The 17,108-nt window shown below is 43.6% G+C and overlaps 1 protein-coding gene across 1 annotated transcript in view; it reads right to left on the reverse strand.

Annotated features, from left to right (window-relative positions):
* The window catches only part of POLN (DNA polymerase nu), a 155,324-nt gene that overhangs the window by 121,760 nt on the left and 16,456 nt on the right, over window positions 1-17,108 (reverse strand). The window contains exons 4-7 of the mRNA XM_074992092.1: window positions 13,838-13,995; window positions 8,755-8,823; window positions 2,184-2,244; window positions 1,242-1,306 (exon numbers count right to left, since the gene is read on the reverse strand). Of these exons, the coding sequence (XP_074848193.1) occupies window positions 1,242-1,306; window positions 2,184-2,244; window positions 8,755-8,823; window positions 13,838-13,995 (353 nt within the window). The remainder of the gene's footprint in view (window positions 1-1,241; window positions 1,307-2,183; window positions 2,245-8,754; window positions 8,824-13,837; window positions 13,996-17,108) is intronic.

Here is a 17,108-nt window from a genome sequence, read left to right on the forward strand (position 1 = left end):
TGAGGAGGAGACGATGTTCGTGATGAGATTCAGCAGATGCTGAAGCACCTGTGGGTGGGACCAGTACACACTGGGGGGGCAGCTCTGGCACCATGGCTATCTCAAAAGCACAGTGTCTCAGAAAACATGTGAGCCCCACTGTAGCAGCTGTGCTATCCATCTTGGAGGTAGGCAAGTCTCAGTACAGGCAGGGAACAGGCATCTGGGAGAGGTGGGGGCGGGCAGCTTTTAAGTGTGCATCTCACCAGAGCTCCCAGAAGGGCTTGCCAGCCATGCAACCTGTCTACAGGGTTCTGGGGGCCGTTGTGTCAATAGAGTGGATTGAAAGAGCAATCCGTTTTCAGATCTGGACACAATCTGTTGACAGAAGTTTTGTTGGAAGATATCTTCTGACAGTAACTTCTGTCAACAGATCACTTTAATGTAAACACAACCTTTAGGACCAAACGGCACAAGAAGACATGTTCTACTAATTCAGAAGGAGACTTTTGATATCTAGCGGCAAACACAGGAAACTAAATAAGATGTACACGTACATAAGATGTCAAGAAGGCTGTTGGTGTATAAAAGTAAAAATATGCTTCAGCCTGTTTCTTGGTACCCAAGAGCACAAGTTTTTGGGAGTAAATCAGAATTGTTCTGAGGATTCTTATCCAAAGGACAACTTAACCTTTGCTGTTTTACAATGTAGTTTTAATAATCTTAAAAACTTGAATGTTTATTTTGTTTATAAATTAGGTGTTTTTAAAATATATTTTCTTTCTATAAGTAAACCAGAATTAAAACAAGGTGGAAATTATTTCCAGTAGGGCTCCACTCTGCTAGAGACACAAATAATGTTGCTTTTTAGAAACATGGCTGCTGTTAACTGTAAGCTTAGACATACTTATTAAGAACTTTAAGATACTTTTCATAGTCTGTGCATGAGTAGGACTCTCATACTATTGGGCAATATGAATTTGGTAGTTTACTTATAAAGGGTTTTGGCAAATGGGTTTTTGTCTTGGTTTAAAAAAATGAAGTTATCTCCATCATTAGTTACAATATATCAGAGGATCCAAGATTGTATTTGAACTTCCATACAACACAAGACTATGAGCTACAAGATTGTTAATTGAAGTACACATTACAAAGTCAAAATGGACATGAATCTATAATGTCTTTATTTTTTTCTATCAGTGAAGGATTGATCCTTACATCATATGTTGTACAATTTCAGAAAAGGAAATAGAATAGTTTACCCCTAGAATCTCTGATGTTCTTTTTAATTCTTCTTTATTCACGTGTATTTTGTGTGTTTCCATCACTGTAAATACAAGTATGTAACTTCGAACAAAATACAATTATACAATACCTTACAGACAATAATACTGTATTCAAATAATAAATACTGAAAAGTATACATAATGGACTAAGCACCATCTTGGGATCTAGGAATTCTTGGGTTCTACTCCCAGTTTTGCGGTTGACTTGCTATGTGACCCCAAGTAAATCATGAGGGACAATTTTTTTTTCAACTTGGGTGCAAAGTTCAGAATGAAGCACCTAAGTCCATACTTAAGCAACTGGAAAAATGGCTTAATTTTCAGAGGTACAGTTGGTGCCTAACATTAGGTACCTAATTTTGAAAGTTTTGGTCTTAAGCTTTGTTTCTCCTGCTGTAAAATGAGGAAAATAACGTAAGTGTTGTAAGTAGGGGAGCTGACAGCCACACCAGACCCTGAGGAAGGTGCAGGAGGAGCTGAGTCCATGCTCCTGGAAGGGATTGTGCTGAGGGCTGAACGGACAAGGCTGAGGACAGACAGCCCTTGGAGCCTTTCAGACTCAGGTGCCCACACCAGCCCTGTCTGGAGCATGCCACACAGCACCCTCATCTCCCCAAGCTGCCCTAAGAACTGCACAGAGCACTGCATCAGTGATTTAAAGGCCTCGGGGCACCAGGAGCCACTGCTACAGCAGCAACAGCCAGAGCCTCCAGTCCCTTTAAATTACAGGGCCCTGGGGCAGCTGCACCACCAGCAACCCACCCTGTTACCAGGCTTGATTGTGAGGATGATAAGATGATCATATAGCACTTTAAAGATGTAACTTTCCCTTTAGCTATTAAGCAATATAACTCTTACTAGAAAATACTCTTAACTAAGGTGGTTCAACAACTTTTTTATTCATTCTCATCTTCTTACCTGCCAAAATTTTTATCAAGGGAAGTTCCAAAGTGCAAAAGAGTTTCCACAAGCCTTGAACCTGTAAAGCAGAGAACAAATTCTCTTTCCACAGGGAAAGGAAGCATGCCCAATGGAAACAGGAAATGACTTACAGAGAACAGCAGCTTGCCCAAAGAGAATGGAAACATGCCATCAGGCCTACTGACAGGAATTCAAGGTCCCAGGACAGCACAATCATTGGGCTTCCTGCCCATTTCCTTAGACAGAACCACAAGCCCCGCAAACCCTTCGCAGGGAAACTCCAAGCCCAGGGCTGTCATGAGGGTTGAGAACACAGAGCCCTGAGCAACCCGCTCAGTCACCCAGGTGCAGGGCCATAGGCACCCCACCCCACATACACACTGCATGCCTGCACCTCCCCCGTTCCAATCCCACCCTGGCCCCATCCCCGGCCAACCTGGGGCGGGGGTGGCAGCAGCAGTCACAGAGGGTCCCTTCCCTCCTGGCCTCTATCCACCCCAAAACTCACCTCATGGTACTCTATCACTGCCTCTCAGCCCACTGAACCCCACTTCTCCACTAGTGGCTGTGAGTGGAGGCCTGCCAGCTGCCAGCAGATAAGTGTGGCTCAGTGGGCCAGGAAGCAGCAGCAGCAGAGCAGAGTAAGCTGCTGCTCACTCCCTGGTGTGAGACAGAGCACCCCTGCTGGCTGCTGCTGCTGCACCCGTTTGTGCCCACCACCCAGGCCCTGGCCCAGGTCATCCCCCACCTTCTGTCTGTAGGATGGCTGGGGTGGCAGCTGCAGGTTTTCCAAAAGCATGAGGCCTGGAGTGGTCACCCCACCTTAGCTTATGGACAGAACAGCTCTGCTCCAAGTGCCACCCCTCAATCAGAAGACCCCCCTCCCCAGTTGGTCATAACCCCATCCTCACACCTGCCTGGAGATTACACTCCCACCCTCCTTTCACTCTCTGCCACCCCCAGCAACCTTGCCTTGCTTTGCCCCCCACTGTTCCTGTGCCTAGCTCAGCTTCTTCCCCCATTTGCCTCCCCAGCTCATCTCTGCCTCCCCAAGTCTTATCTGCCCAGCTTAGCCCCCCATCCTACTTTTGACACACCCCCATTGGTCCTGCGCCCAACTCTGCTCAGCTCCGTTCTCCCAACCATCCCTGCCTACCATTGCCCCCACCCCTCCACTCTTTTCCCTTCCCAGACCAGTTCCTCTGACTCCCTTGGCCCTTGCTACTCGCAGTTCGGTGCTCGGCTCTACCCCAAAGCTCAGCTCCCGCCTTCTCTTTCCTGCTTGCCCCCTCTCCATTCCTAACCTGGCTCTCTCCTCCCTGCTCGCTCACATGGTTGGAGTCTCGGGGAACCCTGCCTGCCCTGGGCCTCTATGCAATTGCTCCCTTTGCCCCTCTCTGTTGGTGGGCATGCATTCCCTGATGCAGACACGAACACAACTGATGGCCAAAAGAAGTTGCTGTGGCCGCTGTTACTCTCTGGGAATTGGTACCATCCCCCATCTCTACTGCTGCTACTCCTGCTCTTCTAAGCTGCTGCCCAGGGCATTGACTGGGCAGATGACCCAAAATGCCCAAGTGAGTGGAAGGAGCTTGCAGGACTTGCAACGCAACACACTTCAGTACTACCTGAAACTCCCCCCTCCACAAGGAAACCCCCCTGAACATGTATATGGTGGTCTCTGTCCAGTCAAGGTGTCAGCATGCCCTCACACTGGCAGAACAGAAAGTTTTAAAGCAGCGCCTCGCTGGGCTTTGCACATGCAGCTGGGGTCTCGGTTCTTCAGCTGCCTACTGTGTGTGCCTTCTCCACAACTGTCTGTAGGAGGCAGACACCAAAGAAGTGGGAGGAGTGTGGGTAGTGGAGCATCTGTGGGGACACATCCCTAAGAACCATCTTCTTTTTCGAGTGGCCCCTGTAGGTGCTCCCCTCACGGGGAATATAGAGCAGTGCCTGCTTGGAGGAGATGGCCTTTGGAGTCACTGGTGTACAGTAGAGAGGACAGCTTGTCCTGTGGTTGCAGCAGGTGTAGGTCCATGATGTAGCACATAATGCTGTGCAAATGTGTGTGCTGAAGACTGTGTGGCTGATCTACACATTTCTGCCAACGGGATGCAGTGTGCCCATCTGGTGCTAGCATCAAGTCCTTACTATGTGCAGCTTTTTAAACTGGGAGAGCCCAGCATCTTAACTCTGCAGGGTCCTGGAACAAAGGAAAGAGGAAGGAGAACCAGGGGAGGTGGGGGCAGGATTTTTTGATTAGGTTTGTTTTTAGAGTCAGGGGAAGGTAGATGAGACAAAACCACTAAAGAAGAGTGGGGGAAAAAGTAAAGTCTTTACACATTTTTGTCAGAAGGGAGCAGAGAGTCATGAGGACTGTCTGCCACCAAGGACGGAGAAGAAGGAACTGACAGATGTAGTGCTTCGCACATGCAATAGACTGCCAACAAAATCAGACCCCTACTACATGTATGCAGCCTGGCAAAGCACTGCTCTGAAACTTTCCATGCTTCCAGCCTGAGGGTGTGCCAACACCTCGAGTGGACTACCCACAGGGATCACTCAAAGAAGAGCAAGGAAACTGAGGCAGTCCCTGATGCCCAGAGTGTATCTGGCCTCCAAATTCTGTACAGATGTCCCTGTTCATCCCCTACAGACAGTTTTCTGCAGCTGTTCCCTGGCCCCCTTGTTGGGATAGGAAAGGATAAAGGGAAGGAGAGAAGTTCAGAGACAGTAACATGCATGACACTGAGGGATTTTGACTCCTTGTGACTTCATCTGCAGTTCCTATTTTAAAAGAAGTTTCAATTTTACATTTTGTGTGTCACTTTTTAGAAATGTTCAGTTTCCTTGTGTGTGGATCCTTCTTCCTGATGAAAGGGAACTTTTTATTCAGGTTCAAAACAGGATCCTATAAGTCATAGTGCAGTTTAGATTTGCATAACTTACTGGTGCCATGAGACTGCAAAGAATTCTCTGTCCCTCACCCACTTGTTTTACAGCCACCACCACAAGTCCATAAAGGTAAGAATGCCAAACAATGCACCAGAGTGATAAGTATCAGAGAGATAGCCGTGTTTCTGCAGCTTCACTAACAACAAGAAGTCTTGTGGCACCTTATAGACTAACATATTTTGGAGCATAAGCTTTCGCGGGCAAAGATGAAGCAGGTCTTTGCCCACGAAAACTTATGCTCCACAATATCTGTTCATCTATAAGGTGCCACAAGACTTCTTGTTGTTACCAGAGTGATAGTTACACTTGTGCCCAGAACACACTGATAGTTTTAACATAAGTCACAAAACACAACATTAAGGACAAAACACAACTGAAGTGAAAGTAAAGCCAACAGAGGACTGCAAAAAGGCTTTCTGAAATCCTCCCAAACCCTAATAGAATTGTTCAATGACCCTGATTGAGTGATCCCCTTAATACACCCTTCAAAATAGATGTTAACATTAACACAAAAGCATTATTTAAGGATGGCAACAGAACTGAGTAAACACCCACTATAGTACAAACCCAAGCCTCATAGTGTTAACACTGTGGACATGCCCTAAAACACCTGTCCATAAAGAATCAGCAGTTACTGAAATGAATGGCTTAAATACATAGTTACAGGAAACAAAACTGACAAACACAAAAGCATGAGAATGGTCACACTAAGTCAGACCAATGGTCCATTGAGCCCAATATCCTGTCTTCTGACAGAGGCTAATGTTAGATGTTTTAGGGAAAACGGACACAGCAATATACTGAATTGTCCACCCCGGCATCTAGTCCCAACTTCTAGCAGTTAGACGTTTAGGGATCATGGGGCTGCATCCCTGGACAATAGCCACTGATGGAACTATTCTGCACAGAGGTACATTCACAACCAAATATGTGACTATGTTCTCTACTGTGCACCTCCAGCAGCTGCATAGGACATGACAGTGTCCCTCAAAACATACAGAAGTCATCCCCTGCATTTGACTGCTTCAGGATTCATACACATAAGGTATCCCAGATTTCTCTTGCCCTCCAAGAAGCAGGAAAAAAAAAGCCTGAAATCTGGCAGGATCTGGCTGTCTAAACACTTTGCAAAGAAGTCCTGTACTGTGGTCACACCACACAGCAGTAACCATTTTCATCCTCAAATATGTTGTGAAGAGCACTACAGACGATAACAACAGTGTTGGCCACACTGGCATCCAGATGGGTGCATAAACATCATCAAGTTTTCAGCCACCCAGACTTGAACTTCATGACCATTCTGTAACTACTCAATTTCTAGTTGAGCTCCCTTTTTTCTGGGTCATTGATATCATGGGCAAGATTTCATGGGCAAAGTTAAGAGTGGGTATTGCGGAGTGTTCCAGACTAGATGTTGGAACAGATACTTTATAGAGCATTACTTTGTTTCTAGGGAGTAAAATCCCTTCTTCCCCTGAAGTACAATCCCCATCTCCCTACCACATTGGTGTCAAATCTTTCCTGTGTTTTCAACAGTGTTCATTAGCTCTGTGGTCCACTAAGCCCTGAAGAATGATTAAGAAGTAACCTTTTTGGCTCACTTGCCCCTTGAGGTGGGCAAAGTATTGGGACACAGGTGCCATCAATACAGGGCCATTTTTAGGCATATGCAAAATACATGTCTGCATAGGACACCTGAAAACTTGGTGTCCCAAATTTTCAGGGGCCTATATGCAGTCACGCACGTGCTTGCATGCAGGGTTATGGGTACATTAGTTTGCAGCACCACAATATGCAGATTTGAAATTTCTGACTTCAGCACAAACCATAAAAACATGATCCAGCCATGGCTGTTCTGGGAGCAGACCAGCTGCTCGCCAGACCCTTACAGTGAAAGGAAAGGAGTGGCATGGGTACCCCAGCTGTGTGCTTGAGCTGAGCTCCTTTCCCATAGCAAAAAGATTCTGCTCTGCTCTCCTGTGCACAGGGGACTGGGCTGGCTCCCCACTGGTGTGTATGCACTTCACCTTGTTGATCCCCTTGCCTCTCTTCCTAACGCCTTGCTGGTGGCTGGCTGCTCCCTCACCTTCCAGCCTCTCCTCGTATCTCCTCTCTCCTGGTTCCAACTCTGGTTGTGCAGTGCAGTGTCTGGCCCCACCAACACCCCCATGTGCTCCTCCATGACAGGATGAAGCTTACAGGTTACAGGCTGAAGTGACCCCCTCCCTTCTGCAGGCCGGGGTTGCTCCACCATGCTGGAGCATCACTACCTGCAGTGAGCTGTGGATAAGGACTGCTCTGACTGTGCTGGAGTGCTGTGGGCAGGGAAGCTCCAGCCAAGCCAGAACAACCTGGGTCCCTGGTACACCATGGGGAGGGCATACCTTGTTCCCAGTGAGCCTTCTCAGTTGCTCCCCCCAGTCGATTACCCAGTTAAACCTACTATTTAATTAGTTAGCAATTAAACAGGATTTTACATCTTTACTGTGCATGTACTCAAATGTTAGCATCATTGAAGGATGAAAAGGGTGCCTCTTGTGGTCTTTTAATTTAAAGAAATTAAATAGTCATCTGGAGACCACTTCTCGCACACTCTTCTGGTGCCTACCACAGGCCATTACGGAGACCTCCGGTATTGGTGCACCTCAGTGCCTGCTGTTCTCTGCCTATGGCACACAGTAAGTTACACACCTGATAATTTGCTCAAATTTCAGTTGTTAAGCCTGGGGTGTGCTGGTGGATGGATAGTGCCATTGGTCTATGATATACAGGAAGTCAGACTATATAATCTGGTGGCCATTTCTGGCCTTAAATTTTAAGGTTATGTATACACAGAAGCTGAGAACATCCCCCTCCCAGAAGAGATGGAGGAACTCACGCTAGTCAGGGAGCTAAAAATACAGGTTGCAGTAACCTGATTGTAGTCATAGTCCCGGCTTAGTCGGGACCTAACCAGTCCCATACAAGAGAGTTTGCTGGACCAGGGAGGTCCCCTGCCAAAAGCCCCCAAACGCACTACCTGCTACCCTCCAGCAAGCACCCTGCTCCAGGCCCCTCAAACCCACTGGGCTGCTCACCCATCTGCAGCAGAGAGGTGAACAGACCCTGGCTTCTACCACAAGGCTCTGGTCTTACTCAGCAGCTCACCAGGGCTGCAGCCCCAGCCTTGAATTCCCCAGGGACGAGGGAGGTCTAGAACTCAAGTAGCTGGTATATGCCACCATGCAGGCTGCAACATTCTCACTGCTGTTTTAAGTGTGCTAGCACAAACGGAACTAATGCAAGTCTGTTTAACCAGGTGGAAGACATTCTCCTAGCTGCAGCACAGACACACACTATGATTTGGAAGAAGCCCTCACTAGCTCTCACCCCTTCAATAGCTGTGTGAACCCACTTAGCAGACATGACCTTATATCATGGGAGCCCCCCATTACTGAAAACAGCATCACTGATAGATCCGTTGCATAATAATGTTTAACATGAGGCCTTCTTGTCTTTTTTCATATATAGATTCTGATTTTACTTTTAGTTAAAGGTAAATCACATTTTTTCATTCACTATATCAGTATGTTGGTACAATTTTTGTTATGATATTTTGTTATGAAAATATTACCTGTAATTCACCAGCAAGGTCCATCATTATAGTGTAAAGTGTCTTCAAGCTCAAAACCAAGTTCTGATCCTGATTTTTAAAAAATATCAAGAATACATCAGTTAATAAAACTGGTAATACTAATATTTCAATACTAAGCAACTAACCAAGATGAAAGCATTTTCCTTGTGCCTCTACTGATGCTAACTCTTGCATATCTAGTAATATTGTTAAGCAATAGATAACTAATTTCAAGACCTACTGTAGAAGCAATGATCTGGAACCTTTAGAACTTGATGTATTCCTTATTTTATATAGTACACATGGGAACACAATCTGAGCATGAAAATTGAAGGGGGCACCTACTTTTTGAGAGATAATATAGTAAAACTGTGCTTTTAATGCTAGAGTTAAAGTTCCTATAATAAAGTGACCATGAAAGGTTTAACTTGGTTATCTAAATTATTTTGGACTATAGACATAAAACAAACACTGTCCTTTGGCTTCTGGAGTCATACCGGGGCAGTAAAATTGTGAGAGATGCTGCTAGTAGAAAGAAGATTATCAGGTAAAGCACTTCATTCTGTAGCCCAGGTCGCAGTTATGAGATGCTTGGGAAGTAAACAAGAAAGGACAAAAACAGACAAATGGAGAACTCTATTTGAAAGTGCAGGACATGTTATTTTTGTATCACATTTGATACCTTCATTCCAAAGTAGGCCTCTGCAGGGGATAGAAAATTCACTTTCTAATGTTCGATAAAGTTGTTGACAGAAGACCATGCTGCCCTGCCCATTTTCTCAGTTAATGGATACATCCTTTCTGCCCATGATATTGCTAGAGATCTCAGAGGTCTCGAGGACTAGGTCAACTTGATGCCACAAGTCTGCATAGTGCATAACTTCATCCAGCTGGTCAGTGACAGGTAGAATGGTAGAAGACTTTGGCACATTGGGTGAAAGGATACAAACAAGTAGTTTGATCTTCTCATCAATTTATTGCACTTGGAGGAGTTCTTAAGTTCTCTACATATACCCAGGTTATGCAATAGCTTTTCTATAGGATGCTGGGGTTTTAGACAGAATAATGGGAGGATCTCTTCATGTAAAGTACAGAAAGAGAAATCTCACCTTTGAGAAGATAGATTGTGGTGTTCTTGTTACTATGGAACACAATGGGCTTGTCTGCACTACCTCCCTACTTTGAAGGGAGGATGGTAAGTAGGGTGTTGGGAGTTTATTAATAAAATGCTGCACTGCATTTGCAGCACTTCATTAAATAAATTCCCCCCCGTGGCAACTCCGAAGGTGCCAGCTTGCATGTAGCTGCAGCTCACCCACCGGTCCTTCAAAGTCCCTTTACTCCTCAAAATTTTGCTACACGCAAGCCGGCACTTTGAAGTTTAACACTTCGGAGTTGCTGCAGAGGGGGAATTTGCTTAATGAAGTGCTGCATACGCAGTGCAGCACTTCATTAATAAACTCCCAACCCTGTACTCACCATCCTCCCTTCAAAGTAGGGTGGTAGTGTAGACAAGCCCATTGTGTTCTTGGTTGGATAGAGCTCCCAACTCAGACTTGTCTAACAAACATAACAGTGACTAAGGAGCAAAGATGGCTAGGTAGAAACAGAGGCACAGAAGTTAATGATTCAAACAGATGTGCATAGTGCTTTTAGTTCCAGGGGTAAGTCCCACCTAGGAAAGACTGACCTAACTGCCAATTTAGATAGTTTGACTGTTCTTGAGAAATCTTGAGACTTACAAATTTTCAGGTGGAGTCTGATTCACTATGGTAATGGGCTATAATGCTCCCTACATACTATCCTGAAAAAAATCCAGAAGTAAAATTCCAGGGTCCTTAGGATTTCTGTTTTCTTAAAGGCAAGTGCTAAAGTCTATCTGGAGGCCGGTGGAATCCAGACCATCTTGGAAGATAAAATGATTGCTATGCTTCCCTCTCCATAGCCATGCAGTCATTCTGCTTTCAATTCAAATACACAAAAAGTGCACAATACTTGGTGTATATTATTCTTATTACAACTATTTGCACTTTTATCTTAAAGAAACAGTATTTTCCAAATCACTTCAAACAAGTACTGTAGTGCAATCTATCACATAACGCAACTTACAAATGTAGGGTTGGTTTTTTTTTTGTTTTTGTTTGTTTGTTTTTAACATAACTGTACTGAGAAATAAAGCAAGGCAAAATTTTACAACCTACAAGTCCACTCAGTCAGTCCTTTGTCCTGTTCAGCCAATCACTAAGCCAAACAAATTTGTTTACATATATAGGAGATAGTACTGCCTGCTTCTTGTTTACAATATCACTTGAAAGTAAGAAAAGATGGTCACATGGCATTGTTGTAGCCAGTGTTGAAAGGTATTTATGTTCCAGATATGTTAAACATTCATATGCCCCTTCATAATTCAGCCACCGTTCCAGAGGACATACTTCCATGCTGAGGACTGATTCTGCTCAATAACGATCCAAAGCAGTGCGGATACACGCACATTAGTTTTCATGATCTAAATCAGATTCTACAAACAGAACATTGGATGGTGGTTCAGGTTCTGTAATTTCTGCATAAGCCCTGAGTACAAACCCACCTGGACCTGGCAGGTATGTACTCAACAAGGCTACTGCTTGCAGGCATTCAACACTGCCCATCCATACTGTGTCTACATTACTATTTTAAAAACATTTGCTTGAGTACAGCAAGTGCGAGTATATCATGTCTACATGAGCTGGGCATTGCACCTCTAGCTTCAAGTGTAGATACAGCCTCAGTGTCTTTCACCTCTTCTATAGCATCATCCATTTTTCAAAGCGAACAAATATTTTCTCCTTAAAATGAAGATCTTCATTCTGTGAATGAGCCCTTCACAGACAGACCAGAAGATTTTAACCAGGAAAAGAGGTTACCTCATTCCCTGCAGAAGTGTCGATTTTAATTAGATAATCTATACAGGTAATTTCCATTAAAACTAACAGAGCTAATAATCAGATTTCATTGAAGAGTTTTAAATTTTGAGAGGCTGTGTGGATAGGCTTGGGTGAAGAGGAGGAGAGGAGAAAATTACTTGCCACTTTGGCATGGAATTTATGTAAACTCTTCTTCATGATTTTAGTTGACCATAAAATGTTTCCCTCCTATTGACTTGACTAAATTAAATGTAAAATAAAATTAGGTAGGGTAAGATAAAATTAACAATTATCACTTCTGATGTCTAATTGTCAAAATAGAAGAGCTATGGGAAATGCAACAAAATGTACTTATCTTACTTTTTTTTTTTCATTTATTTCCTTCTCTTGCTTGACTCTACATTGTATCTCAGTATTTTTCACTGAAATGTTAAAATTTTCTTCTTTTTGCAGAAAGAGTAGCATCCCTGTACCCAGTTTTATTTCCCCTCTTCCTGGGAGTATTTTCCATTTGCTATTACGGCTCCTTTTTCACACAATTATTTTCTTATACTCCATTCTCTTCTTTTCAGAGATATTCTCGTTATGTATATCCCATTCCCATGCCTAGCGTTCTCTCATTTTTTTCTTTTGATTCACTCAGCATGTCCCTCCCCCTCATTTCTTTTCCCGTGTGCCTCACATATATATGCTGTGTTTCTCTCTCTTTTACTGATCTATCCATTTTTTCCTATGACACACTTTGCTTATTTCATTTCTCCCTTTGCTTACACTATACTGTTTCATTCCCTTCTGTGTGTGGCATAGGATGGAGCATGAAATGCAGCAGAGATTCATATGGAATGACATAGCACAGAGGCAGTACCAAGCAAGGGAGGAGATGGGCAAAGATGATAAAAATAACATAATATAATAGCCAGAAGGTGAAAACCCCAGAAGGTAACAAGAGACCTACACAACAAATGGGAGGAAGTAGAGACAAAATTGCCTTTGTGACTGAGTTTTACATACATCTTGCTGATCAAGAATACACTTTCTAGAAAATGAGTGCTTTAGAGTACCTAATAGGAGCCTCAAGAATTGTTTATTACTGTACTTTCAGTCCAAATCTTTAACTGATTTCAGTGAAGAATTTCCACTGCATCAACCAGTAAAATTCTTCAGATAAGCTAGATGTTTTAGGATTTTTAAAAGCATTCGCACAAGATACACAAGAGACAAGACTGTTAGCAATTTTAAAAGTAACATTTCATTTAGACTTCTGGACACAGACTGAAAGCTGAAAAGTTCTGAATCTCTAAACCTGCAGAATAATTAACACATCCTGAGAAGTCAATTGTCTCCAAACTGGATCTCAGATTTTTGCCCAGATTACAATGCTGTTGCACAAAATGGAAGTCCTAAATTCCAGGTTATGTAACATTGTTCACAAATGTGTTTTATTGCCAGAATCATGATTTCTATGGAATGTTTCTATTGCAACAGGGATAACAATTATTTAGAAAAAAAAAAAAAACCTTCATTAAATGAACAAAAAAGTCCTTCATGCTGAGTGTGAAATTTACAGATTTTGTGTGTGCATGTCGTAGATTTGTACATAACGTTCCCAATGATTCTGCAGCTATGTGATTTGACATTTGCCCCAGATGTCATGGAATTCAGCAGTTCTGGGTTTCACCATTTTGCTGAAGCCAAGTGTTCAATATTTTGTCACTCTGCACACATCTTTCTTTTCAATTTACTCCACAAAGGTGAATTAATTGGAATATGGGGAATCCACCCTCCACTATTACACGGAAAGAGGGATAGGCATCAGAGCACTGAAGAGCCAGAGTTGGAGTCTAGCTGGCTGCCAGGCAGTGGCAGGGAGAGAACCCAGATTTCACTGTGATAAGATTAATTTATGTTGATATGGAATTTAGGGTTTGTGCTACAGGATTTAGGGAACACTTATGGAGAATTTGATTCCACTGGGACAGAGAGTACAACAAGCTCTGATTATTTTATATCTATTCCCTAATTAATTGCCAATCAATATAACCCTTTGCTTTCACAAGAAAATCCCTGCAGATATTTTTCTCTGATTTTTTTCGTATTGTACCTGACATATTATCTAAACATCTTTACTATTATACTCTTTGTTTAGTTTACCTGATTAGTAGTCTCTAAAAACTACTTACCACTGTATTTCTCAAGGAATCTACATTCATATTCACTGTTCTCTCTGAAACAGACTTTTCAAAATGCTTATGTGCCAAATATTCAAAAGAGGGGACAGTATCATTGGGGTTTATCAGCCATGCAGCAATCCTTGGGTCTAACACAACACAACTGGCCACTACAAAGAAAAAAAAGACTATTTTAATCATTTCTGATTTACTGAAAACTATTTACTGACTTTTTATAACTTATTATTTGAGATGTATTGTTCATGTCCATTCCATATTTGGGTGTGTGTGCACAATATGCATCATTGCCTTAAACTTTTCCATCAGTGGTATCCGTCGGGCCAACTCTAATGGCCTCTGGTGCTGCAGATATCCTGGATTAGAACCTGTGTGAGGAAGGCTGCTGCTGAAGCATGGGCTGTTTTGGATTAAGCGGTTAAGATGGACAGATACAGGACATTTGTTTGCTTGTAGTAAGCTAGAATATAGGTGGTTATCCAGGATAGGCATAGGTAGCTCTCTCTTTTCTGCTATTGCTATGAAAAGTTGCATGGGTTTGTGGAAGGGTTTATTCCTCTCACTATAAAAATTGAGGTCATGGCTAAATAGCCAAGGAGAGGAGATGCTACTATGAAGAGAAGTCTGATCCATGATTTCTCACAGCAGATGCTGGAGTGAACAGCAAGCGCTAGCAGTTTCAAAAGGTGCAAAAGTAAACCTTAAGCCCAAGAGAGCTGTGAACAGGGGGCTGATGGGGCATTTCCTACATTTCCAAGATGTCTTGGACTATGTTCCATTTTCCCACAATGCCAAGCAACTGAAGATGACACCAGGCACTGTGGGATGCCTAGCCATACTGTTTTGCTCTTCCGTTGACTGGGGAACTATAAATGTGTCCACTAGATGTCAACAGGGGATGGAAGCATAGATACAATTTGGCAACTTTTTTGGCAACCTTTGCATGTCGACATTAATGTTGTTGTCAAAATACTGCAGTGTAGACATAGCCTAAGAGTTGAATGGACTCACAAGAGACTGACCGAATGAGGTCACAGTGGCTGGTGAGGTGGCCTGAGGAGAGGAACGGTGGCTGGAGAGACAGCCAGCAGAGAGGAATGGCAGCAAGCAAGGTGGTCAGCTAGCTTCCTGTGTGGGAGGAAAACTGAAACAGATGCACTCAAACCTGTGTTCTAACTGACCAAGGACAACCACTGTTAGTGGAGTATGATGATGGAGCACAAAGAGGCACAATAAAGGAATTATTGGTTGTAGAACTCAAGAACATGAGGCAGAACACACTGCCCCATGCAATCTGAGCTGGATGTCCTGCTCACAGTTTTATGATTTTAAATCATGACTATGGCATTTTCTCTAATTAATGTCTAGTTACTTCCCTCCTTTCATTAGAAGTTTCTTTTCTACACACAGCCTCTGTGCTTGCAAGTGGGGCAGTATTGCTTCTTAGAGGCCCCTACAGTTAATGTATATTGTTTCTACCAGTGCAGTGTCTACAGTGCTGGTGAGTGGTTGTCACACTTTTGTGCTGTGCCTTGGTGCTGGTTCTGTGAAGGCAACCTGCACCAGTGTCATGTTTTCTGGTGCCGGGAGAATGTCACGGTGACAGAGACCTGGATTTGTGCTAGGGCTGGTGCTGATCCAGCATCAGGGAATACTACATCACTGCAGGCTTACCCTTTGACTGGACCTGCCTATGCAGTGCTGGCGGCTCTTATGTTGTGGCCGGGGGCTGAAGTTTGGTTAAGTTCTATGATTTCTTTAGTTCCCTCGAAAGCATCCAGGACATATGGAGGCTCCAACACTTCCATCTGGCACTGCCCTGCTGGAGAGTCACTAAGAGCCAGACTCAAAAGTACCTAAGTCAGCTGCCCAAATTCCTGCTGCTTGAGCATGGAATCCTTTCTCTGGAACAGCAAGGTCTCTTCTGAGGGTCTTGTTGTTCTCCAGGAGATCACCCTCTGTCTGCCTTCTTGTGGCACTTTAGAGGCATCAGGATGCAGAGCAACACTGGGATGCCATACTGGTGACTTTTATTTTCCAGATTGATACCACGGTACTCCACGCCAAACTCACTCCCTGACCCTGGTGATCTGGTACTGATGGATGAAGTGCAGCTTTCATAAGTAGTTGTTTAAATCTGAAGTCATGCTGCTTTCTAGTTCTAGGATTGAAAGCCTTACAGATCCTGAATCGTTCCAACTCATGTGTCTCCCCAAGACAGCTCAGGCACAAGCTGTGGCAGGTTACTATTAGGCATAGGCTTCTGGCATATACTGCAAGATTTGAAACCTTGGTCTTTTGGTATGCCCCAAAGACCAAGGTGGGTAAGCGATGTGGACAATTCCCACACCAATGCCTGTATTAACTACATTACTTAAAGAAACAAAGGGCAGGTCTACAGTACAGGAGAAGGTTGAATTAAGGTACACAATTCCAGGTACATCAATTATGTAGATAGAGTTGATGTCCCTTAATTCGGGCTTCCACCCCCTTTCCACTAAGGAAGGTTGATGGGATCCTGCATGCCCATCAACTTCCCTTACTTCTAATGGGGCCACCCAATAAGTTTGATTTAGCATGTCCCCACGAGGCATGCTAAATTGAACTCCAGAAGATGGACCACGGCAAAGTTGATCTCCTTTACAGTGAAGACATACCCAAAGAAAGAAAAGGAAACTTGAATGAACAATCTGATAAGCTAAGGGAGACTTACAGCCAGCAAGCTAAGCACTGTTCCAACACTGCCAAGGACAGTAAGAAGAACATGAAGGGAGAAAGGGGTTGGCGGAGTTGTACATTGAGCATCATGACGACACCACTGCAGGGTATTTAGCAGCTCCCTTTGGGTCAGCTAGGAAGGGAAAAAACATTTCCAAATGACCATACATAAAGCGCTCACACACACTTGATTGGAATCAGTGTGAACAAACACTCAAAGAAGAATATGCAGGTTATATATTCTTTCAGATTAGCACACATTTTAGCATTGGACCAAACTTATGAAGTGATCTAGGAAAAATGACTAGCCACATATCAAAGAATCTACAAGAATATCTCCTCCAAGAAGAACTGGATAAAGAAAGGAAAATAATCTCCATCTAACACAGTGACAAGTATCAGAGAGGTAGCCATGTTAGTCTTTGTAGCTTCGAGAACAACAAGAAGTCTTTTGGCACTTTATAGACTAACAGATATTTTGGAGAGTAAGCTTTTGTGGGCAAAGACCTCTGATGAAGTGGGTCTTTGCCCACGAAAGCTTATGCTC

This window comes from Carettochelys insculpta, chromosome 4 (genome assembly GCF_033958435.1).
Source record: "Carettochelys insculpta isolate YL-2023 chromosome 4, ASM3395843v1, whole genome shotgun sequence".
Taxonomy (NCBI): domain Eukaryota; kingdom Metazoa; phylum Chordata; order Testudines; family Carettochelyidae; genus Carettochelys; species Carettochelys insculpta.